This window comes from Halichoerus grypus, chromosome 12 (genome assembly GCF_964656455.1).
Source record: "Halichoerus grypus chromosome 12, mHalGry1.hap1.1, whole genome shotgun sequence".
NCBI lineage: Eukaryota > Metazoa > Chordata > Mammalia > Carnivora > Phocidae > Halichoerus > Halichoerus grypus.
Window position 1 is genome coordinate 98353405 of NC_135723.1, and position 26333 is coordinate 98379737.

Genomic DNA, 26333 nt, shown 5'->3' on the forward strand with positions numbered 1-26333 from the left:
CAGCACAGCTAAGCTGGGTAATCTGTTGGTAAACCCTGTTTATGGCCGAGCAGAAGGATGAGTTTCCACAGTGTGCTCTACTGTGTCCCAGTATTTGAAAAATACAGTTAAATCATCTGTATTGAAAACATTGTACAGTGTGACAGTTTTTAAATATGCGATTGCATGATGAGACAGATACTAAGCTCCCAGTAATCACAGAAGGCACTTTCAAAGCACGCTAACCCAAAGAGTGTTTGAAATACACTAGTTTATCAATTCTTCATGAAAATGGAACAGTGGCAGAAACTTAGAATTTGCCATACCTAGTAGTTTCTATTTGCGTTACACACATATCTGATAACACAGATTATATAAACACATTACAAATATGGGAATAAGATTCTTAATTTTTCACTTATGATACTAGCAAAGGAAAATCTATACAGTATAACTTTCTTCTAGATGGCGGATATCTGCAGAATTGTTAATATCCATTTGTCACTTAAGACTTAATGGCTCATGTGTAACATGCAAGCATTAAAAAATAATTTGCAAGATGCATCAACAGTAATTGCTTTATGCCATTAAAATAGAGTTTACATATTACCTTTTATAATGCCACAACACTGTAAAAAGATTTAAATCTTTATATACATATATATGGGGGGGTGTATGTATGTGTATTCTTTTTTTTCAAGCCTTCCTGAGTTATAGCTTTATTGAAATAAAGAATAGTATGTCAGAGAATAAGTTCAAGCATGCTACATTAACTTGCTTCAAACCTTCCAATTCCAAAGGGCTTTCCATCTCACACCTACCCAACCCCATTACATCTCAGACTTTAATTCCTGCTATTCTTTCCTTCCTCACTCACTGGCCTCCTTGTATACCTAAACAATACCAGAATATCCCAAAATTAGAATGTTTTCATTTGCACTTTCTCTGTCTGGAATACTTTTCCCCAGACATTCGTGTGGCTTGCTAGACAATGATCTTATTCATTTAAACATCACTTAGTGAGTGAGGGCTGTTATGGTTTCCACTGTGTTTAAAAATGTAATCAGACAAAGAAAGACAAATACCATGTGATTTCAGTTATATGTGAAATCACTCATATGTGGAATCTAAAAAACAAAAGAAACAAACAAAACAAACAGATTCATAGATTCAGGAAACAAACTTGGTTACTAGATGGGGAGGGGCTGGGTGATGGGCCAAATTGTCGAAGGGAATTAAGAGCTACAAACTTCCAGCTATAAAGTAAATAAATCATGGGGTTGTAATGTACAGCATAGGGAATAGAGTGAATAATATTGTAATTAGTATGGTGACAGATGGTAACTAGACTTGTCATGGGGATCATTTTGCAATGTATAAAAATATCAAATCACCATGATGTATACCTGAAACTAATAGGATATCGTATATCAATTATACTTCAATTTAAAAAAATTGCAATCTACACCCAACCTATTCTTCCATTCCCTGTTGTAGTTTTTCTCCCCATTATCAGTTGCTAACTATATATATTTTAATTTTTTGCTCATTATCTGTTTTTTCCCCATAGAATACAAGAGTATAAACTGCAAAAATTTAGAATTTTTTTTTTCTCTGTGGCTTCCCTAGTGCCTAGATCCATATCTGTCATGTAGTGGGTACTCAATTATGTTTGTTGAATGAGTGAATGGACTATAAAACAAATATGAAGAAGATGGTGCCCTGAAGATTGATACTGAAATGTGTGTGCTGAAATGCATGTATGTGGGGTTTAGGGCCAAGCAATCACTAGGACCAAAATGTTAGAGACTAATCAATATTAACAAATTGGTTAATATTTTTTAAGTCATTGACAGAGACCATTATAGGTGACCATTTTATTTTACTTGCTTAATTAATGTTTGCCTTTATGAACATTATTTTGTGTGAATTAAAAAGGGGTTTATGATATTTTTAAAAGGGGCCAGAGGAGAATGCTGTTTCATTATGAGTTAAAGAATGAAAGTTATGGGCGCCTGGGTGGCTCAGTTGGTTAAGCGACTGCCTTCGGCTCAGGTCATGATCCCAGGGTCCTGGGATCGAGTCCCACATCGGGCTCCCTGCTCTGCGGGGAACCTGCTTCTCCCTCTCCCACTCCCCCTGCTTGTGTTCCCTCTCTCGCTATGTCTCTCTCTGTCAAATAAATAAATAAAATCTTTAAAAAAAAAAAAAAAAAAAAAGAATGAAAGTTATGGAATATTGGAATATTGCTACCGGACAAGGATGAGGTCCTGATAAGGATTTTTTTTTTTTTTTTTTTTTTAAAAAGGTAAGTACAGGACACCTGGGTGGCTCAGTGGGTTAAGCGTCTGCTTTCGGCTCAGGTCATGATCCCAGGATCCTGGGATCAAGACCCGCATCGGGCTCCTTGGTTCAGCAGGGAGCCTGCTTCTCCCTCTGCTGCTTGCTCCCCCTGCTTGCTCAGTTTCTCTCTCTCTCTGACAAATAAATAAAAATCTTTTTAAAAAAATAATAAAAAATTAAATTAAATTAAAATTTAAAAAGGTGAGTAGTAATGAGTTCTCAAATGTTTTGACAGAGGCTGATTTTAACAGAAAAGAGATGAAGCTAACCTTAATTAATGGATCTTCACTTCGGGGAAGGTAAACGTGAAGGTCTGGATATGACAACCAGAGTGTTGTCAAAATCATGTCAGAAAGAGAGAGAATTACTAAAACATACTGTTGTTTCTTTGCCGTCTCAGAGGAGCTGGAAGAAGACAGTTCTGATCAGGCTGAAAGTAGGAAATCATTACCTTACGGAAAACGTGTTACTGCACGGGCACCGTATTGAACTTGTTTTAGTTGCTTTAAGAGGAGCAAGGTGGAAAGGATTCTGACGTAGAGACATGTTACAACAGATGAAGGGAAATTAGAGTCTAGAACGAAGTGGGCTTGTCCAGGCTCTCGGGAAGGTCGTGGCCGAGCCAGAACTTGAACCACAGTGGTTCAGTAAGTTCGTAGATCAAGTTATTTGTATTCTATTGATGTTTTCTTAATTCATACTAATATATTGTGAAGGTCTGTTACGTGCGGGCTACTATTCTAAGCACTGTGCATCCAGCGTTGAAAACAACCCCTTGCCTACCCGTCCCCCTCCCCCCCGCCACCATGGGGAGACAGACAGAAGGGAAACATGCCCTCAGTCACAGAGGGATAAATACTCTGGAGAAAATAGAGCCGGACGAGGAGATAGGAAGCAGCTGCGGTGGGGAGGGGCGAGCAGAGGAAAGGGTGGCATTGGGGCAGCTACGAGGGGTGGGGCTGCGGATCTCCAAGGACAGAGTGAGAGCAAAGGCTCCAAGGATGGGCTGCCTGAGGGGTCTGAGGAAGGCAGGGGTCAGTGTGGCTGGAGCCCGAGGAGCAAGAGGGAGATGAGGAGGGCAGGAGGGGCTGGGGCAAGGCAGGCGGAGTGGGATCACAGAGGGCCTTCAGCTGTTCTAGCAACTGGACTTTCACTCTGAACGAGACCCTGTGCCACAGGACGGCTTGGAGCACAGTGTCCGAATGTGGCTTATATTTGCAGAGGCTCAGCTTGGCTGCTGTGTGCAGGGTAGGTGTGAGAGCGCGGGGGGTGGGTGGTTACAAGGTTTTGTGTGATGGGGGCAGGAGGAGGTGGGGGCTTTGACCAGAGCGGGGGGCGGGGCGGGGAGGTGAGGGTCAGGAGTGCTCAGATCCTGAACGGAGAAGGTAGAGCAGACAGGATTCACGGACCGGTTGGAAATGAGTGTAGAAGAAAGGGGGGGGGGATGGGGGCTGTAGTGGGTACCCCCCGGCTTTGTTCTGAGCAGCTGGAAGAATAGAGTTGTCCTTTACTGACAGAAGGAAAACTGCTTGAGGGGCAAGTTCAGAAAGTCTCTTTTAATCTGTAGTGCTCTCTCTGTTCCCTTGTAATTTATAATTTGTTGAAAAAACTAGATTGTATAATCGGTAGAATTTCACACTGCACGGATTCTGCTGACCTTTCCCGTTGGGGTCATTTAGCATATTCCCCTCCCCCAAATATACATTGTTTTCAGTGCATGTTTCCCTGAAGCTGGCAGTCAGGACTGCGAGCTCGGTGAAGTTTGTGTTTGATTTTTCGCACACTGCTTCCCAGGCAGAGTTGTGTACTTCCACCGGAAGGCACATGTCCTCCGGTTGGACATGCGGTTATATTAGCAGCCGTGAATTAGCCATTGCTCAGAGCCCCCTTGTTAGAAGTTACAAAATGATGGTCCTATAATCATATCACTTAGTCCTCATTTATGAGCTGGAATATTTCCATACAGAGAGCGTTAGTTCTGTGACGGTTCCTACAGGAAAGGTAGGCTAAATGCTGGATTCTTCGTGCTTATTTCCTAATATTCAAAATAACAAGTTAGTTACTTGGCATTTTCCAAGATTGAACATTTCTTTTTATTTTAATGAACTCCTGGAATTAAACATCCCTGATGTATTTTATTCCATTGCAGGAGATTCTTACAGACGTTAAAAAATCATCCTTCTTTGTTCCTGGGGGTTTCCGAACTGCCCTGTTTCCAATAGCTTATTTGTTTCTATGTGACATTATGTTCCAGGCTTATTTTGTGCATTTCCAGCCCTGAAATCAGTCACTTCACCCGGCAGCCCAGTTTCCTCTTAATGAAAAATCATATTGAGTGATGACAGTCTGGTTCTACAGGTTGTCCTTGTTTGGGGCCTTTTCCAGTGGACAGAGCTAGGACATAGGTCTACATTTTTTAAAAAAGAAAAATTATGGGTTCCTAGTGATATTTCTAATTCAAATTCAGGAGTATGTAGGGTTATAATTTATATTCGTCAATCTTATATTCACTTCTCCTTTTCACACATTGAAATTTTCAGGGTCCAAAGCATCAAGGTAATTACTCATTTGTATTGTTGCCCATGTATAGAGCATTTCAGTAACAGACAACGCAGGGTCCAATTTTACCTGAAAGGTCACGGTGAAAGGGACATTTGTTGACAAGATGAGGATGCATATTCTGATTAGAACAAACAGCATATACAAAGATTCAGAGGCTTGAGAGAGCACAGTTCATCTAAGAAAGAGCAGATACTGTTGTACCAGAGGAGTGATGGGTTAGGGAGTCAGGAAGGACTGGGAACATGATGAGCTCAAATTCAGTGCCGTGAACCATGAACATTAGCATCAACCAGAGACAAGCTGTTTTCTGTGTTTAGGAGGTATCTTGTATTTAGTTCTCGGGTTTCTTTTTAAAAGATTCATTTATTTAGAGAGGGGGGAGAGAGTGAGCAAGCAGGGGAGAGGCAGAGGGAGAGAGAGAGAGAATCCTGAAGCAGACTCCCTGCTGAGCACAGAGCCCGATGCAGGGCTCCATCTCATGACCCTGAGATCATGACCCGAGCCAAAATCAAGAGTCAGCAGCCTAACTGAGCCACCCAGGCGCCCCTTGCATTTCTTTTTAATAAAAAGCATTTCTGGGGTGCCTGGGTGGCTCAGTCGTTAAGCGTCTGCCTTCGGCTCGGGTCGTGATCCCAGGGTCCTGGGATCGAGCCCCGCATCGGGCTCCCTGCTCCGCGGGAAGCCTGCTTCTCCTTCTCCCACTCCCCCTGCTTGTGTTCCCTCTCTCTCTCTCTGTCAAATAAATAAATAAAATCTTTAAAAAAAATAAAAAATAAAAAGCATTTCTTTCTACTTTGTCTATATAAGGAGAACCTGCAGGATAGAACTTGAAGGACGGCGATCCTTAACTTTGTTCTACATCAGTTCAGAGAAAGTGCAGCTCAATTATTTTCTACCACTTAAAGAAGTCCTTGCATCCTAATGACCCATTTCGTGGTATTTTTCTCCCCACAGAGGACAAAGTGTGGACCATAGTGTCTCACAATTTGCAGATGCAGACCACAGTGGTGGGCTACAGCCCAGAAAAGTACTCTGTGACGCAGCTCGTGTACAGCGCCTCCATGGACCAGATCAGCGCCGTCACCAGCAGCGCCGAGCACTGTGAGCAGTACGTCTCCTATTTCTGCAAGATGTCGAGGTTGTTGAACACACCAGGTAGGCTGAGAATAGAGTGTTACTTTTAATTACTATCTCAGCTGGTGCTTGGAATTGCCTAAACAATCCAACAGGTGTGACTTATTATCTTACAGTAAAGTCTCCAAAGTGCAGGCAGTGTGAAAAAAGTAAAACATCACTTGGTTGGTTTTCTGGGGAATGAAACTAAAAAAGTACAATTTTCAGAAAAAAATTCCATTGTTTTCAACTTACAGATTTTTCCATTTTACGTGCATATACGTGTGTATGAGTGTTTCTGGTGCTTAATTATCAGTAATTGCTTTGGGCAAAAGTATATCAGCGTCTCTTGTGAACTTCAGGTAATACCTTCTGAGTTCTTCAGCTGTCTTTAACATAAAGCTGAAAGCATTCTAAAGGCTGCCCGAGGTAAATAACTTGTAGAATAGCGATAAAATTTAGAGCTCTTTATTGTCTATAGTCATTTAACAGTATCTGCTTGTCTCAAGAAGTTCGACCTAATTTTTTTTTAATGATGGCTTCCTTTTAACGATGCCTCAGGATGTGTGTGTGTGGTATAGAAAGTAAAGAGTTTCCAAAGGATACATTAGAAATATCTTTTCCAAGAGATCCATATGCTTTGGGGTTCTTGGCAGCAGATTCAAGATGTTGACAGAAAACTAAATCCCTCAGTCTATAGTATAACAGAGTAGAAATAAAGCATGTGCTCTGAGTCAGAGAAACAAATGTTCACACTTTTCAGCCTTGCCGCTCTCCAGGTGTGACTTTGGTGAGTTAATTGAACTCTTAAGCCTCAGTATCCCATGTCTTTTTCATTCAAATAGGGATCATAATGCCTACTGCAGGTGAGTGAGAATTTCATAGGGTCATGCACTAAATGCTTACTATAGTGTTTGATGCATTTAAGGACTTCACAAATAGCAAATAGTGTATTGATTATTCTTAATATTAAGTAACTTTAGAAGTGGCATCGTGCTACATCACAGACCAATGGGCTATTTGCTGCCCCAAATTAGTGTTGGATTGGAGGCAGTATTGTGTGGAATACTTACAAAGAAGAGTCATAAAAAACATATACAATATTTTAAAGATTTGAGTGTTTTTTTAATGTGCAAAGACTTGTGCTGAAATTATAGATGAGTATAACCTATGGACTCTAAGAAAGTAAAATCTGTAAATTGTGAACATGATTGGTTCAGACACTTAGTTCTTCTGCTGAGGTGGTGCTTAGAGGCAGAAAGACGATTTGAGGATGTTGAAAGAGGGTAAGCAAAAGTCCAGAAGACAGAATGTGAATGATCCGTCAGGTCATGGTGAGAAGTAGCTCAGCAAAAGCAGAGTTCAGTAACAATAGGAAGAAATAAGGTTGGAAAACACATGGGAGAAACTGGGGGCGGAAGGGTGTGCTGCGGGGTGCATGAACTAAGTGTTCCACTGTGGACCTGGGATTTTTTTCCCTGAAGGCTGGTGCTTCTCAGACTTCGGCAGGCATTGGAATAACCTGGGACATTAATAACGCACAAATTGCTGAGCCCCAGTCCCCAAGTTTCTGATTCACTAGGCCTGAGGTGGGGCTCAAGAATTTGCATATGTAATGAGTCCAATGGACTAAATTGTGTCCTTCCAAAATTTGTATGATGAAATCCTAACCCCCAATGTGACTGAATTTGAGATAGGGCTTTTAGTAGGTAATTAAGGTTAAATGAGTTCATAAAGCTGGTGAGATTGGTGGCCTTATAAAAAGAGGGAAAGCGAGTTCTTTCTCTCTCCCACACGTGGACACAGTGAGAAGGCAGCCATCCGCAAGCCATGACGAGAGCCCTCAACAGAAGCCAAGATGTCTAGCAACGTGATCTTGGACTTACAGCCTCCAGAACCATGAGAAAACAAATGTGTGTTGTTTAAGCCCCCCAGCTGTGGTATGTTGTTATAGCAGCCTGAGTGAATTAATAACCTGAGTTCCCAGGCCATGACAGCATTGCTGGTTTAGAGACCGCTCTTTGCAAACCACTGCTGTGGGCCATGGGAAGCCTTCCAAGTCCCTACAACCGAGCTGTTCTTCCCTGCACTTGCACTTACCATCGCCTTTTTTACTAGATCCTGTTTTCAGTGCCGGGAAAAGTCAACCAAGGATGATAGAAAATACAGGGCACTGGGTGCAATTAACAACTTCTATCAGCTTGTCGGCGCTGAGTTTCATGAGTGAATGCTCCTTATTGAGGTGCATTCCAAAGATCTCAGTCAATTAGTCTTCAATCCTGAGGGGTGTGGGTGTGGGTGAGGATGGGGGCAAACTGCTAACCAGACAAGTAGCTTGGTACCATCAGCTTTATTTTCTTCCATTCTTCTCTTTGACTCCAAAGTCAACTTTTGCTTTTTGAATTTTGCTCTGGTGGTTACAAAATATAGTGTGACTTTTAAATAAGTTCAGTTTACAGTTTGGGCGCTAGGAGAATTAGGTTGGAAGTAAGCAGAAGAGTTTGCCTCTGGTGTTGGTCTTGTTCTTCATTCCTTCCCTATTCCCTCCCGGACGCCCCCTGTCTCCTCCCTGCAGCCACTAATAGGCCTCACACACTTACTATGCTCCTTTTCAAAACCAGAGGGTTTCTAAAACATCAGGAAAAATAGGATAAATTTTTTAAACACTATTTCAGTTACATTTTCTAATAATAAGCTAAACATACTTTTTGTCAACCTCCAGACGCCTTTTCAGGGGAAATAAATACTAAATTAAAATCAAGAGTTAATTGTTAATCTGCACAGTAGCAGATTATTTTCTTGTGATTCCAGACATTGTGTTTCCAGACCTTTGTAGATGATTATTGTACTTAATAGATTGTACTTTGAAAATAAGTTTATCATATGCTGCTTGCCTGTATGTACATATATATATATATAATTTTCACTCACAAAAGATTAGTACTTAATAAACGTTTGCTGATTGGAATGAAATGAGAATATATAATTCTAAGTATTACCTCATCCTACCTTCAGGCAGTTGTTTTAAACAAGTTCAGTTTGTCAAAATGCTGATTCCAGGGCCACACTCTTGGAACTCTCATTTGATAGAACTTGGTTGGAGCCCAGGAATGTTTGCTTTTAAAAAACCATCCGTGGGTAGTTCTGTGATCCAAACACTAAGAAACGCCATCTTTAATTTATGGTGTAAAGGTCTCTCATATTAGACTTTAAGATTTCAATTCTCCATGTTGGAGAAGATTAAAGGGAATATTAGAACTTGTCTGGCCAATTAAAAAAATGGCATACGTAATTATCTGCTCCTTCAGCTAACTTAGATTGGCATTGTAGTATTTATTAATCCTTTTCATAGACGAGTCTCTAAATGTTATACAGCAGCCTTCGCTTCTGAGTCGTTCTTCATGCTCCCAATTTCTGTTTCCCAGGCTAGCTAATCTGTAGAACAGCTGAAGCAAGGAAAAGGAGTAGTTGACAGCAAGTGTTTCTGTATGATCGTGTTCTGTGTATGTCCAAATAAAGAAGAACACAATTTAATAAAATCTTTAATTTGTTGTTTTAAGGAGCTAATGTTTGCTGTAATTGGGATTTTTTTTTTCTCCTTCCTGGTAACATTCAATTTTAAATATCCATTTACTCGTTCTTAACTAAGACTGAATTATATTGGAACTTCTGTAGTAGTACTTGTGACATCTGTTTGAATATAAAGTATATTCATTATAGTCATGGCAATTAAAATGAATATCAAATGAGTTTGTAATAGCTCTGCACTTAAAATGTTATTCTTTATTTTAAGAGCCTTACCCTCAAGAGTTCATTTGGGGCTCTATAGTTTCTAATGATGCTTATGATAAAGAGTTGATTTTGTATGCATATGGATCTCATTTTTGTTTTGATAAATGTTTGGTTGTGCCATACCGTTAGCCAGCAAATGTAGAATTACTCATTATTGGTTTCTCACAACTTTACAAGAGTAGTAATGTTATCTCTTCTTTTTATTACTACAAAATTTAAAAATGGAATCAATTTTAAAGTAATGATTTTGCCATTCGTTATGGTCATATCTATTCTTGCCATGTTACTTATTAATTCAGTTGTTCTTAGCTCTGTAAAAGACATAGAAACAAGACAAAGTTACTTTATTCCATAGAAGAGCCATAGAGTTTAGAGGGAGGCCTACCAATTTGGGAATGAACAAATTCTCCCTAAACAAAGGAAACCATTAATGGGTATCCAAAACCAAAAGGATGTTAACATGTTTTATATTTATAACCCCAGAACTGCAAATGTAGTAATATCTGAACTTATGAAAGACAAAAATCATTAAACAATGAAATATAATTCTGAAATAAATACTTTAAGAACCTGAATTTGATAAGTTAGATACCAAGAGAAAGTTTCATTAGATCCAACTTGAGAAACGTCTTAGCAATCCTAATGCTTTTAGATAAAATATTTCCCTATATTTGGGCACAACCTATTAACCTGCTTTAAAATGCTTATTTATATATCTTAGATGCACTGGAGTCATATATTATTTTATAAAACATTATACTTTCTAATTAAGGATTATTTTTGGTGAAGTATTTATTCCTTATACCTATCAAGATTTATTTAACTGTAGAGGTGTAAACTTGATATGGTTCCTGTTTTTCTGACTGTATTTAGTGTTGTTTTCATTGGTTTCCAGTGTTTCATTTCTTTTAATTTCTCAATGTAGTCTTATTCTCATAAGTCATAGTTTTATTGCTTCTTTTGTTGGAAGAAGCAATATAAATTATCCATCCTTTTGGGTAGTTTACTATTAGATTTTGTATCTATTGAAAAGGAATTATGTTCACAATTTTTGCGTGTAAAGTAAGCAGTGTAAAATTCAATATACTTTGATGATACTAAACTGTGATTTAGTGGCATCCAAAAGACAAGAAAACATGACTCTGGTATTGTAAGTTATAACCTATCTTTAGAAAAAAATTTCTAAACTTTGGTGAAGTTATTAAGAAAGTGAATTTTCCAAGTTGGCCCTATGCATTTTAAGAAAGCATGATGTTTACCTCTTGAAACATAGGTAAAAACATTGCTTAATGGTAGCTAAAGATTAGCATTTTCATTGTGTCCCATCAGTATATTAATCAAAAGATTAATAATTTGTCTAATTAATTTTTGTGTTAAATAATTATACTAATACTGGAAGACTCAGTTAAATGGGGTGAGCAAAGAGGTAGAAATAACTAAAAGGGAAAATTAGAGGATTAAATATAATATTCCACACCCAGGCAGCTAGACTCTCCATAGAGGGCGCTGTGGTGAAAAGAGACAGAATGATCACAGGGAAAATAGAGGCTATTTCAGCAATATGGATAGAATTGATGAAAGCCTCAACTGGAATAATGGTTGAGATAATCAGTATACAAATATTTATTGTTTCTTGTGTATCAGGAATTGTGACATGTAAGCTGACATGTGGATTCATACGAGTTAAGTAAAAAAAAAAAAAAATGGCAGAGGGAATTCTAGATTAGAGATGTCAGAATGTGCACTGATTCGGAGATGGAGGTCAGGGGACACGTACTTGGGAGGAAATGAGAGAGGTCAGAATGGCTGGAGTAGAGACTTTGCAGGTGAGAGACAGAGAGAAAGGAGACAAAGGAGTCTTGCATGACCTTAAGGATTCCACTCAAAGGGCAAAGGGAGTGGTTTTAAGTGGGAGATCCCAGCTGTTATGTGGAGAACAGCATGGAGGGAGAGCCAGGTTTGTAGGAAGAGAACATCTTCTGCAGGGCCACCGCAGTATGGACAAGACTGGATGTCTGAGCCGCTCCCTGGGCCTTAAGAGGGAAGACTTTCTTTCAAGTGTATAGGTGGTAGAATCAACATGAGTCATGATTGCTTATCTGCAGAGTAATTTTAGGAGAGGGGAAAAGACAATCTTCCCCTGTACCTAGGAGTAAAGATAAAGTGCATGACTCTGAGCAGTTGTAATGCCTTCATCAGATGACTCAGTGAGGTCATGGGAAGAGCAAGGAGAGAACATTGAAGGAAAGAAAACACTAATTTGAAAAGGTAATTGAAGGAGAGGTTGCAGCTAACTAACAAGACCCAAAAGTGATGATCAGAGCAGTAGGAAGAGAGTCAAATTAGGAAATCCTAATAATCAGGAAGTTAAAGGAAAGGAGTGTTTCACAATAAGCAAACAAGTAAAAAAAAAAAAAAAAAAAAAATGAACAAAAGAAAATTGAGGTGTGGTCAGTGGTGAGACATCATATGGGGGAAGCCAGGCCTTGGCTTTGGCTGTTGGGAGACCACTGGAGTTTCCTGTCGGTGGGGTCTGGTGCATAGAGCCACTGAAGAATGAATAGAAAAAGGGAACAGCAAGTGAAGGTTTTCAAGAAGTTCCATGGTAAGGAGGGATGGCTAAATACAGATTTGCTGCTTAGTCAAAAGACAGAACCAAAGCGAGGGTTTGGGAATTTTTTATATTTTTAAAAATGAGGGCGTTATGAGTAAGTTTATAAATGGAGGAGGCAGTGGAGAGGCAGAGGCTAAAGATGTAAAACAAAAAGAAATGACGGGGCCCCAGGAGAGACAAAACAATATGGAATTTGCCTTGGGGAAAAAAAAAAAAAAAGAATACCTGCTCTGAGAAGGGAGATAAAGGAAAGAGTAGAGATTTTCATTAAATTCTATTGACCAACACCGTTCTTGACATTTTATCTCCTTTAACTCTCAGAGTTATGTGAACTAACTTTTATTATCTCCACTTTGCAAAGTAGGGCTCAGAGAGATTAATAAACTCAACAAAGGTCACTGTAGCTGGAAGTGAGAAAGCGGGATTCAAATGCAAATCTAGCTTCTCATAAGCCTTGCGTGCTGACTTACTGAGGAAAGCGTGAACATGTGGCGAGGTCAGGCCCCCCCCACCCCCACCAAAGTGAGGCTAGAGCAAACCGTAGCATGGGATCCACCCATCCCATCTCTTCAACCACCATGAAAGAACGTTTTCCTTCGTGCCTTTTACTTTTTGTCTCTGATTAGAAATGCTCTTTGCCAAGTGACTTTTGGTCAAGTCCAATATTTCTGATTAATAAATTAATCTTAAGGGCAAATTTACTGAGGACAGCTTGACTGACCTCTACTAAGGGTACTGCATTTCAAGGTGCCAACCTCTTGAGCTTTGAGGTGTGACTTTGAAAAAGATTGACCTTCTAGAACTTGATGAAGACTTGTTATTTCTGCCATTTTATTTTGTGAGTGCCTGTGCATAGCTTCCTTTATTTTTAAATGACTGAAATAGGAATGAAGGGACACTTTGAAGCAATCCTATATCACACTGTAGAATTTGGCAAGTATCTTCTCATATACTTAAATCATCAACATTTTTTGTTTGCATATCATCTTTAAAATTATCCATTTCAATGACATCATAAAATGAAGATAAACCTAATTGATTACTTTGTGTAAATTATGTTTAAAAATACCTCTCTCCTCAATAGGATACTGAAAAAAAAGAATTTTACTATAAAAATCCCTTGCAAATATCTAGTTTTATTAAGAAACATTGAGCAAAGATTTGTTGAATACAGAATACTCTGCTAGGTACTATGAGAATACAAGGTGGGCAAAGAATAGTTTTTAAACAGCATTTGCCTTAAGATATAGAAACTTTTTTATAATGAAAATAAAGTTATTTATTTTCTGAAGGGATTTTACTGGTACATCTTGGATAAAAGATTGAATAAATTTAGAATTCGTAACAATTCCTAAAAACATCGGTGTGTGTATTTTGTACAGGAGGGAAGATCAGGAGCTATTTGGGAAAGCTTAGGAATGGGCGGAGAGAGGGGTTTTGAGTTCCATGGGCCAGTGTACCAGTTCAGGTTCAACTGGAGAAATAAAACCAGTAAGAATATATATATTTAGAAATTCATTGCAAGGAATTGGCTTATTCAGTAGTGGGACCTGGCTTGGCAAGTCCAAACTTGGGACAGACAGGCACTCAAGAATGAGCAGAAAGCTGCTGCCCATGGGTAGAGTATCTTCTCCACGGAAGACCAAGTCCTTTAATCCTTTCAGCTGATTGAATCAGATCCAACCAGCTCATGTGGCCTAATCTCTCTTACTGAAAGTCAACCGATAATGGACTTACCGACATCTACAAAATACCTGCATAGCAACACCTTGATTTATGTTTGGTTGAGTGGGCACTGTAGCCCAGCTAAGTTTGCACACTAAACTGATCATCATAGTCAGCAAAGATTATTGTTTTAAAATGAACAAGTGAGAAATCCATTTCTAGAGTAACGATGATTTATTCCCTCAATTGTGGAACATGGAGCTCTCTCTGTCAGCATAGACAGGTGAGAGCAACATGTTAGAGGTGTTGGGGGACCTTTTATTCTCCCATCTCTCCATTTATGATGAGGGTACATGTGAACCTGGTATCACATTGCCAAATAAAATATCATTTTATATGGTTAGAGCAATGATAATTTGAATGAATCAAGTAGATCAGCTTTACTCAAAAAGTCAAAAACAAAGATTTTCCTTTTCTCTGTGTTGTTTCAAAAAAAAAAAAAATTGTGGATGCCTTTATTCCATATTTTAGCCAAGATAGCCTGTGTCCACCAGGGACCTGGCAGGATTCACTCATTGTTGGCTCAGAGCTCCTCCTAAAGGAAAATATTTCCATTGATCCAAGTAAGTGTACCCCAGACCCATAACCTTAGGAAAGCTGCAGCTCCCTCACTCCATCCACATTAATTTGCAGTGTTTCTGTGTTTTTTCTTTTATAATTGAATCAAATCCCATCGCCATGCACACTAAAAGTAATGTTACAGAAGCTCAGAGAAAGTTGAAAGGACTCACTTTTTTTTAAGAATGGATAAGAATGAAATAATACACAAGTTTGTCTTCCAAGTTTTGTTATTTCCCACCAGTGAATGACAGAACTTCTCTAAAATACTGAGTCTCCAAAAAGGCAGCTGGATTCTATTATCCTGTTTGCCTGTGATTTACCCAAACCGAGTGATGGGGTAGTTTTTATAGGAGAGTGAATAATGTTGCAGACTGTTAGTCCAGTAGAAATGCCACAGCCATTTGACCTTCATTCTGTATCTTAAATTCTCTTAAAGAAAATAACTCTTTTGCTCCCCCCCCCCCTTGGTACTGGATCTGAAATTCAGGCTAAATGTATTGTCCTCTTAGATAAATAATATTGTAAAATCTCTAAATTAGATTATGATGAAAGGAGGAAAAATGGCATTAGTGTTTATTAAATGCTTACCATGGACATTTACATATATTGGCTCATTCCGTCCATCCCCAAAACTTTGTAAATTATATATTATTTCCATTTTATACCTGAAGAAACATAGACCTTTGGAAGGGTTAATTCACCAAAGGAAAAGAGTAAAAATGGTGCGAAGAGTCCAAACCAAGATTAAAATCTAGGCTTTTGTGCTTCTAGACTCACATGTATTTTCTACCAAAATGTTAAAAACAAAAACAAACAAAAAAAACCAAGAGGAGAGTGGGGAGAGAGAGAGAGAAGGAAAGAGAACAAAAGAAAGAAAGGCTTATTAGGGGCCACCCAATAAGCTAATTGGGGAAATTTTTAATTTTTCCTAAAGTGCAAAATTAGGATGTGCTTTTAGTACAATTAAAACAGAAGATTGAAGCATTTTTGTTAAGCAGGAGGCCAAAAGGGACATTTATGAGAGCTGCAAATGCTTCATTTTGAAATTCTGCTTTTTTTTCCCCAATATCCTCGATTTGGCCCTGACAAGTATATTAAAAAATATGGTTTAGATGACAATTTGTTTGGAACCATATTGAAAAACATTTGATGTGAAAGAAATAAGAACATGCCTCTCTTTCTATAGAGCACTTGACTTTCATGTTTTAATATCAAGGTATTTCAAATAGCACAGGTGAATTGTATATTGATGAAATAGAAAAATGTTGCAAAAGGTTATCCACTTTTCAGACGTGAGATATGAAAACAAAATGTTGACTTTTTTTTCTTTTCAGAAGAAACTCACACACTTAAGCCTAACACACATGCCATGCCCAGCGCTGCATTCTTACCTTATTAATTTGCTGTTGATAGACTGCTCAGAGACCCTGCTAGAATGGGCAAGGGCAGAGACGGCCAGGTCTGCCTATAGCTGGGCAGTGCCTGAAGGGTGGCCCTAACACACAGACATAAAGTCACCCAGCAGAGAGGAATTTATTCTCTTAGGGTAGGGAATTGTTTTCTGTCAAAAAAATAAAACAACTCTCAGTTTTAGGCTTGTAAGTTGGAGGAAGAATGGACAAGGCGAGGTGGTTCCATGCTGGGTAACAGGAAGGAGGGAACTTCACAGGCAGGCAATGGAGGTTGGGTGGGCAAGAGCCAGGGACAGGAGGACAAGGCTGGAAGGAACATGGGGAAATAACTAGAACAAAACAGCCTACTCTGCATTCTGTCCAGCCAGACTGTAGATTCTATTTAGTACCTCATGTTTTTATAAAATCCTATTGATCTAGTTAGCCCAAATTTTAAAAATTTTTTTTTAATTTATTTATTCATGAGAGTCAGAGAGAGAGAGAGAGAGGCAGAGGGAGAAGCAGGCTCCCCGCCTAGCAGGGAGCCCAATGCAGGACTTGATCCCAGGACCCGGGGATCATGACCTGAGCCGAAGGCAGATGCTTAACCATCTGAGCCACCCAGGCGCCCCTAGTTAGCCCAAATGTTAAAAATCAATTATCTTTCTTCTTAGAAGGCAGCCATGTAAAGGTCTCCAGAAACCAAATTTTTTTTATTTTGTTTCATTGTAAAACATCAAGACAAGACAGTAAGGTGATCGAAGCAACCAAATTACTAGGATCAGTGCTATGAGATTGGCAAGTCTAATAAACGAAGCTTAATACATAATCATGGACAGAGGTTTCAGCTCTATTAACCACAGTTATGAGTTTACATGAAGAGAACTGGTAGAATAACTTATAAGGTTTTAATGTAAAAATAGGAAGTATTAATGAAGTAATGTCCACCAAAGCAGGGAAGAAATGTTCATTTCCTAAATAGTCACTACACAGGTCTCATAGACTTTCAGAGATGACTTAAATTCTGGAATCACTAGACACATATTATCCAAACTAATAAAAAGTAGCAAAAAGATGAATCAACACAGCAGATGATTATAATATAAATACTTGGCATTGGAATGTTCTAACTTTTAAGGGTGTAACCAGTATCTAAAAGTATACTCTAAACATGATAATGAAGTTACAAGATACTCAATGGCAGTGACTTCTTTCCTCCTTCCATCCCTGGGCAATTTATTCTTCTTCTAGTCTTGCAATAGATATTGTTCAGATTAGGCAAAACATCCACCTTCACTATATATATATATATATATATATATATATATATATATACACACACACACACACACATATGTATAAGTACATGTATTTTTCACCTGTTGGGATGTATACCAGTGCATGTCTCTGTGATAACTTAATGTATCTCTGTGTGTTCTAAATACCACACACACACACACCCATATGGTTCCAAAATAACTTAGTCAAGCAGAATTCCTCCATGAAACTGGCTAGTTCTGATAGACTTCGTGAAAGTAACAACACCCAGAGCTTATTTGAAATGCAAAGAAATCGAACTACTTATATGGAGTAGGTGTTTGCTACTGGAGTTGAAAACATCATTTGTGGGAAAAATAATCAGGCTGGAAAGAACTAAAAGTTGGCTGTAATTTACTGGGTTGTTAACTACAAGTAAATTTCAGATCAAAAGTGACAGAGGTGGAAAAAATTAGAAGAAAACGTAACTTATGATACCATACTGCTGAAGCCAGAGTATTTTACCAAGAACAGATACTTATTCAGTGGAGAGAGGTCAGCTTTGGACAAATATGGGAAATAAAGATCTAAAGTAATATAAACTAAATATGTATAAAAGAATCATCTGGAGTAAGAATAGTCTAGAAATATATAACCAGTTGTTTTTTTAAAGAACTGATTTTCTACTGCCATTTAGAATTGCTGTTATCCTGTTTTGAGCATCACCTCAAGACAGGGGCAATCTAACCCAAGTGAAATGTATAAAATATGTATAGGCATGGTTCAGAGAAATTTTTAAAAAGCATAAATGATCTGAGGAGGAGAAATATAATTGGGGTTATATATGTAGGATAAAGGTCTATAAAAAAAGAAGTCCTTGAGAAAATAAAAATAATGTTGAACTGCCTTGGAAATTTCATTTTTAATGAGAAAGTAGAAAAACAAAGAAATTGGGCTTCCCTTATATTAGAAAGGATTTAGTAGAGATTTTATCTGAAGCAACTTCTTAGGATAGTGTAGATGAAATGTGTAGAAGTTTCAGAAAGGAAAGGAAACTTAGCTCGCATCAAATTCTGAAATTGCATCACGTGGAGAAGCCTCGAAGGCTGTCTGTCAAGATAGCTGACATTACCTTAATGAGTTTTCTACGATTCAAAGTCAGATTCTTTTGATAGAACTTGATTCATCAGCACGCTCTAGTTTGATCTCAAATATAATCAGAGTCTGGGAGATTGAGATCTACCATCAAAATGCCACTATATTCATTTAAAATGAGAAGAGTAACTGCTGAAGGGGTAGGATGGTCTGGCCGGCGCCTTCTAGCAGGCAAGGCACATGGAGAACCAAGTACAAACCAGGACGCCGACATGTCGATTTGTAATGAAACACGGAATGCTGGAGGGACTGGATGCTTTTGTTCTTTACCCTGTCAGATACCTCCCTGTAGGGCTACCACATGGGGGGCCAAATTAGAATCAGATGCTTGCTTCTTGGGCATGGACTGGGAGCACGAGGAGTGAATTAGGTTTTGAGAGAAGGACTAGGCTATCTTTGGACCATGGAGCCCTTTCTCTTAGGCTGCAGTCATGCAAAGTTCGTCTTGCTCACTACCCTCTCACCTCTACCCTGGCTATCTGTCTAGATTCCTTCTGCCCCTGTCTTTTATTATTTAGCTCTGTTAAGATATTCAGTCAGATTTACAGTGGAGTGTTGGTCCAGTGGTAATTCTGTTCCAGTCCTTGTTTTGCACTGATATTTTGGTTCAACTAGCAGAGGGTGATCTTATCTTTAAGACTCTTCAGGGAAGTCCTCAAGACCCCTTACTGACAACCGAAGACGACAGAGATGATTTCTTAAAGTTCTTTCCCGTCCTCTATTTTGTGGGAAAAAAAAACGTTCCTGGTGCTGTTATTGCACACAGATGACTGAATTTCCTTTTCAAAGACTAGGAATGACAAAGGAGAGAAAAGTTGGGTAGACTTAGAAGATGTGGCCTGCGTATAAGTGAATTCTTAGTGTTTTTCCAGTTCTGAGAGGGAAATAATCATCCTTTTGATTGAGATGTTTGCATTCATTGCCCCGAAACTTGGTTTTGGCTCCCCACGAGGATCAAATGGAATATGCAGATAGAGTACTTTACTTTTTAGTAGCTTTTATAGATATTTTGATCATTCTCATCGTATTAGAACTTCCAAGTTAGAACTGTGATGATGAAGAAGCACTTGCTCAGCAAAAATGTCTTAATGCTCAGCCATCTACTCCCTGGAAGCTTTTGTGATAACACACACTACCAAGATGGAGAAACCATTGTGGTGAATAAGCCTTATTATTTATCCATGTGTTACTGTTGAAAATAAAAGGCAGGCCATGTATGTTTTGCATGGAACTCCACTGGAAAGCTATCCTATGATAATACAAAGAAAGATAAGGTGGAAGAAATAGAAATGGGAATGACTAGAGAGTAATACAATTAATTTATAGCCAGACATATTAAATTTAAGATTGACAGCAGATTTACCCCTGGGAAGGAGAAGGAGAGGAGAGAATGGATTTTATTTTAAAGAGCTCCTGAAACCTACTAGGATGTGCCTAATGAGGTGATGTAATATAAAACATCACTTGATGTGAAATTTGCATAATGCCTCTTTTTCCCTAAGAGATTGCTTTGAAAGAATAACAAAGAAACTGAAATGAGGTGGAAAACAAAATAACAAAACACAAATATTTTCTCAGTGTTTGCAAATATTAAAAATAATTTCCTATCTTCTGATTAGTTTGTTCTCCTGAGAGCCCGCCTGGATGTCCTCAGAATGTAAAATGATACTTTAATTAATAGATTGGGATGTAGATTTCTTTATAACCGTGCCACTTGTATCAGAAATGTCCATGTCTGCTTATGAGCCATGCAAAGCCATGGTTGTGTGAATTACGCCGTGCTGGGTGGCACCAGACAAACACCTACATGCCGCTTTGATTTATGCACAAACTGTTGTGGTAAATAAGCTAGCCCTTATCGAAGTTCTCCAAAGAAGTCTGCCTTTTGCAGTTTATTCCCTCCGTTTTGCACCTTTTTTCTTTTAATGGAGAAGCTTGTCTTCCTGTGGGTGCCTGTTTTCTGACCAGCTCTGCTTACCAAAGAGGATACGGTCTTGGTGCTCTCCTGTTGAGATGACACTGTTACCCCAGAGCCATATCTCTCCCCCCATCACTGCTCCCTTCACAGTTTCATAGGAGACCTAGTGCTCATATTGCCTTGCTTTAAAATCCTCCCTACAAAGACGGGGAAGACTGCTGCTGCCAGACATTTTACATTTGTTGCTTCATTAAATTTTAGCATAAAGTTTCCAGTCACTGCATCACCTTGTACATATTGTTTTGCATTTAAAACCCTTCATATTTAATTTTGAAATTACTTTTCATTCCTTCATCTAGTCCTTCATTCTCTGAACCAGTGTTTATTGACCATCTATTCTCTTTAAGCTAGTAAGCTAATTATTGTGGGTGGTTAAGAAATGACTAAGACCTGGGTCCTTAAACAGCTTCCTTCTAAAGAGAAGTAAGAAGGTGGGAGACTGGTGAGCCTCCGAAATCACACTGCACCCAACATTGGCCCTGAAGGCATCGTTGAGTGAGGTCATTGCTAAAGGATGTGTGGGACAGATGGAACCATGCACACTCTTCCCTGTCAGCATCCTCGGGCCCCTCCCACCCACCCAGCATACACGTTAAAATGTAAGTGCTTATATCCAGCCACCTATTTTCAAGGCACTGCTGTCCTGCTTGCGGTTGTCATAAACCTATTACAAACCCACTCCCTGAAGATGATGGTATCTATCCTGGGCTTCTTTCCTGTGCCAGGCCCTGCCCAGCCCTCCCAGCCATATTCTAGAGGTAAGGTGCCTCTGAACCCAGCCCCAAACGTCCCTAGCTTCAGTGTTCTCCCCTGCTTTGTCTCAAGGGCCCAGATGGGTTTATTACATATTTAAGGTAATATTTAGAGAATATACTATCATTTTCTTTCTGTAACTCCTCTTTTCTAACATCCTTGCATTTTAACTCTAAGCTGTATATTTTTATTTCTGGAAACAGAATTTTGGCCAAAGAAATGTTTAACCCAACTTAGTAAAGGTCAGCTCCGCACTCTGAGGCACAGTCTGCTGGCTAAGGCAGCTAGCTCCCTGAGTTCTTCAGTAGAACTTAGTGGTAGTGTGGGCTGTGGAGAAAGTTCCTCTGCTCTGACCTTCCAAATTCAGGGGCCTCCTTTGTGATTGCTTCTTGATCTCAACGCCCTCTAGTCTACCAGCCTGCGCCATGACAGAGCACTACCCTAATGGAAAGTCAGTCACCAAAGCCATTTGCCCTTCATATCTCTGACACTAATAAAAGTACCAAACCCTCTCCGTCAGTGGTCTAACACCCTAGACTCTCAGGAGATGTGTCTTTGTCTTGGCATTCTTATAGGCTTGCAAGAAAGGCCAATCCTTTCTTAGAAAATTCAATACCAATTTATATTACTAAGATGGTACAAATATTAATCAAATATGTGGCAACCCCAGTGTGATTTATATAACATAAATGCAACATCAGATGCTTTGCCCAATAAGTACCCTCCCCTCTTTAAGGACCCTTTGTCTTTTACAAACCACGTTCCAGTTCTGCATCCATGCCACGGTCTAACGGCCAACATCCCAATGTTGTCAGGAGGCATTTCGCCCACTGATGGGACGGCACAGTCCCTACATCTGCTCCTGAATCAAGGAGCTGATTAACGGTGCATTGCAGCTCTTGGCAAGAGTCAGAGTAGGAAATAAAATTAAGGTGTAGAGGTTAGGCAGGAAATTCAGATAAAACTACTTGGGAAATGTAGCTAAGCAAGATATAATTATCTAACTTATAATTAGCCCAGAACATCGGCCTACCATCCCTAAAGGCTTCTTTTTTGCAAAGAGACAAGTGATGCCATCAAGTAGCAGATGGTACTCTTGTATGAGTGCGGGTGAGTAACGAATACTTCTTACCTTAAGAGTGTAGCCTGCTCAGAATTTGGTTATAGGAATTCCTATTGGCACTAACTCATTAGCTTAATAGCTCATTATTTCTGTGTTTTTCATTGCTTTGGGCTAGTGCAGTTATTACATTTAAAAAAAAAGGTTCTGGAAAATTTCAGCAACATCTCTGGGCCTGATGGCCTCTATCACTCGATCACCTAGAACACCTAACAAATTAACACAACCAAAGTAAATTTATTAATTTATCAAAAGCCAAGAAAGTCGATTGTTTCAACATGGCTCCAACAATTTGTGATACATTTTTATTTTATTCCTTAAAAATTCTATGGTGTATTTTTTAGAAAAGAGGAAACTATTCAGGTCTGGAGTGTGGTTTTGGCCCCAGTGAGTGCTCCTGAGTCAGAGCACCTTGCATGTGACCCTGGAAATAACACTCTTATTGCAGCGTTGTTTAGAAAAAAAAGGAGAAAAAGCTAAATAAAGTCCCCTTGGTTCAAGGAATATGCTGTGGAGAGAGGGAAACCCAGGACCAGAAGGGGTCCATGGCTTCTGTTTACCTAAGAAACAGGTTCAATGAGATGAAAGACCTGCTCTGTTCTTTCCATTGATCTCTAATAGGCCTCTGCAGGTGGCTGAAAGCAGCCTGGCCAAGACCATGCTGCCTGTAGGAACTGGCTTTCAGTTGTGTGTCTCTCCTGGAGGGGAGTCCTAGAGCTACTGGTTTGTACCTTGTTTGTAATCACAGCCACAAAAATGGTATAGTCTTTCAAACCCTTTATTTCGACATGTGGACTTGTTCCTTTATCTGCTCATCCATTCGTCCTGTGATGCATCAGTTCTTTGTACTAACATCTCCTGAATACCTACTCCATAGAAGTCACTTGGCTAAGTTCTGTAGAGAATAAAAATAACGTTCAATTTTCTGTGTAGCAAAATCTGTTGAATCACTGAGGTATTCATAGAATATTAAGCAAATATATGTTATTTTATTTAGGGTGTGGAAATGCATAGTAGTGAAATAACTTAAAAGAGAAAAGTTTTTATATGATCATATATATATAAATATATAACTTCTATATAAGCGTATATGCATATGTATAATTTTATATAGAGATACAATTTTAGAAGTAGTAAACACGATTTCCCATAATTATTTCTTTAATGATAAGAAATAAAATCTCTTAATGCTTAGAAATGACTTGGAAAATACTCACTTGTAAACCAATCAAGTAGGGTAATTATTCATTTTTGGAATATGAGGAGAACAGTGATAACAAAGTTACCTTACGCTTTAGATTAGGGCTTCCTAGCCTGTTTTTGGATCAAGAATGTTAGCTCCATATAGGAAGCATGTTGTCTTTCTAGTCATCACTGTATTACTAGCATGTAGAACTATTCCCAGCACGTAGTCATCAACATTATTATACTAAAGAGTATTCAGATGATTGAAGGCAGAACACAAAACCCTTTCAATGATCTGCAAAGACAGATGAAGCATCTTCATAGGGAAATTATGTGGGTTCACGCATGCCTTTTTGTGTATATTTCAGGGAAGTGCTAGACTCTCCTCATGCTCACTCACAGCTGCTAGGTTAAGAACCCCAGCCTTAGCTGAACCAAAAACAGACATGATATGTAGAAAAGAGCATCACCCCAAAGCAGAGAGTACAGCTAGGAGCCAGGCCAACCCCTGAAATGTACACATGATATTCAGAGGTATTGTTGCCTACAACAGATTTAGTATGAAAGAACTTTTTCTTTTAATCAATTGTAACTGATACTCCAAAATTATTATAAATACTCAGAGTCAGCATAATGGGGGGGCTGGGCGTGGAGAGAAACTTATGTTTTGAAGGGCCGGGGACCAGATAATGAATGATGTTTAACCTTGTCTTCCATATACATCATTTTTGGCCCTTAAGTAATATCCTAGGGGAGAAAACCTCTCTCCTGAAGCATCATTTTGCTCCTTCTTAGGATTAAAATCACTTAAATAATTGAAACTACTGAAATTATTCCTATACTCCCCACTGCAATTTGTGTGCCTATGATTGTCCCCCCCCAAATTCATTTGTTGAAGCCCTAAACCCCAGTATCCCAGAATGTGACTGTATTTGGAGATAAGGCCATTAGAGAGGTAAATTAAGTTAAAATGAGGCTGTTAGGACAGGCTCTGATCCAATCTGACTGGTGTCCTTAGAAGAAGGCTCAATTAGGACACACAGAGAGACACCGGGAATGTGCACACAGAAGAGAGAACAAATGAAGATGCAGCAAGAAGACGGCCATCCACAAGCCAAGGAGAGAGGCCTCACAACACACAGAACTGCCCGTGTCCTGACCTTGGACTTCTAGCCTCCAGAACTCTGAGAAAATAGATTTCTATCATTTAAGGGATCCAGTCTGTGGAATTTTGTTTTGGAAGCCCTAGCACATGAATACACCATCTTTCATCTTGTGGATCAGTGTGCGATCTATAAAAAACAAGAATAAGAGGCGTCATCTTACTCCAAATCATATGATTTTAGTGTCCAATAACTAGGACTCCACCCAGAGGAGCGGTGCCTTTGACAGTACGGTGGATAAATAGGATATTATTAAATTTTCTTTCCACACACAAAGGAGAGAAGGAAAATAACATATAACATCAACTCTTGGCCAGGCAACTTCATGTTATCTTTTGTTATGTTTTATTTTTTTTAAGATTTTATTTGAGAGAAAGAGAGCATGAACGGTGGGAGGGGCAGTGGGAGAGGGACAGAGAGAATCTCAAGTAGACTCCCCGCAGAGTGTGGAGTCTGACGCGGGACTCGATCCCAGGACCCTGAGAGCACGACCTGAGCCGAAGTCAGACACCTAACCAACTAAGTCACCCAGGGACCCCTGTTATCTGTTTTATTGTTCAAAGAATGTTAGGAGGTAGATATTGTTAGTCATATTATATGGATGAGAAAATGAGGGTTCTTGTGGGTTTGAACATGTGAGTGGAGTGCACATCCACACTCAGATGCCAAAACCTACACTTTCTTCTGGACACCACACTGATCATCTGTGAGTCATCATGTTCTGAGGTCGTCACACACCTAGGATGTCTCCTTGTCAGAGGAAGATGAGAGCGTTTGTTGTCCCTTAGCTTCAGTGCATGAAGTGATGACACTGGAAACATAAAAACAGATTTTCTTTTCCAGCTTCAATGAAATCAATGATTTAACATTTTCATTTTTTTTCCTTGCTGAGAAATATGCCCAGAAATTAATATGAAAAGAAAGAAATGTAGCCATCTGGACCCTAGTGCTTTCTGTTCATGAATTTGTAGTAAAAGGTCAGAGAACACGTAGTCAAGACTAATCAATGAAATTGTTCATCTTGCCCCTAAGAATTAAGAGGTGATCGGTTCAAAAAAGTCAGTTGAACATGAGATAATTTTTGATAGTGGAAGGATACAGGTTTAGCGTATTTTATCACTTTTATGTTTGTATTTTATATAATTAACAATTACAATAAGAATATTATGAAATTGTTTACCATATTCTCTGAGAACAAAAATTACCTGTTTAGGGGCGCCTGGGTGGTTCAATTGTTAAGCGTCTGCCTTCGGCTCAGGTCATGATCCTAGGGTCCTGGGATCGAGCCCCGCATCGGGCTCCCTGCTCCGCGGGAAGCCTGCTTCTCCCTCTCCCACTCCCCCTGCTTGTGTTCCCTCTCTCGCTGTCTCTCTCTCTGTCAAATAAATAAATCTTTAAAAAAAAAAAAAAATTACCTGTTTATAAGTCTATAGAAGGGACACCTGGATGACTCAGTTGGTTAAGCATTTGCCTTCGGCTCAGGTCATGATCTCAGGGTCCTGAGATAGAGCCCCATGTCAGTCTCCTTGCTCAGCAGGGAGCCTACTTCTCCCTTTCCCTCTGCCCCTCCCCACCGTTCATGTTCTCTCTGTCTCAAATAAATAGAATCTTTTAAAAAAAAAAAAATCTATAGAAGTCAAAC

At 39.2% G+C, this 26333-nt stretch overlaps 1 protein-coding gene across 1 annotated transcript in view; it reads left to right on the plus strand.

Annotated features, from left to right (window-relative positions):
* CNTNAP2 (contactin associated protein 2) overlaps positions 1 to 26333 on the plus strand; it is a 1879707-nt gene that overhangs the window by 1259018 nt on the left and 594356 nt on the right. Inside the window, exon 13 of the mRNA XM_078059689.1 lies at positions 5839 to 6039. Coding sequence (XP_077915815.1) covers positions 5839 to 6039 — 201 coding nt within the window. The remainder of the gene's footprint in view (positions 1 to 5838; positions 6040 to 26333) is intronic.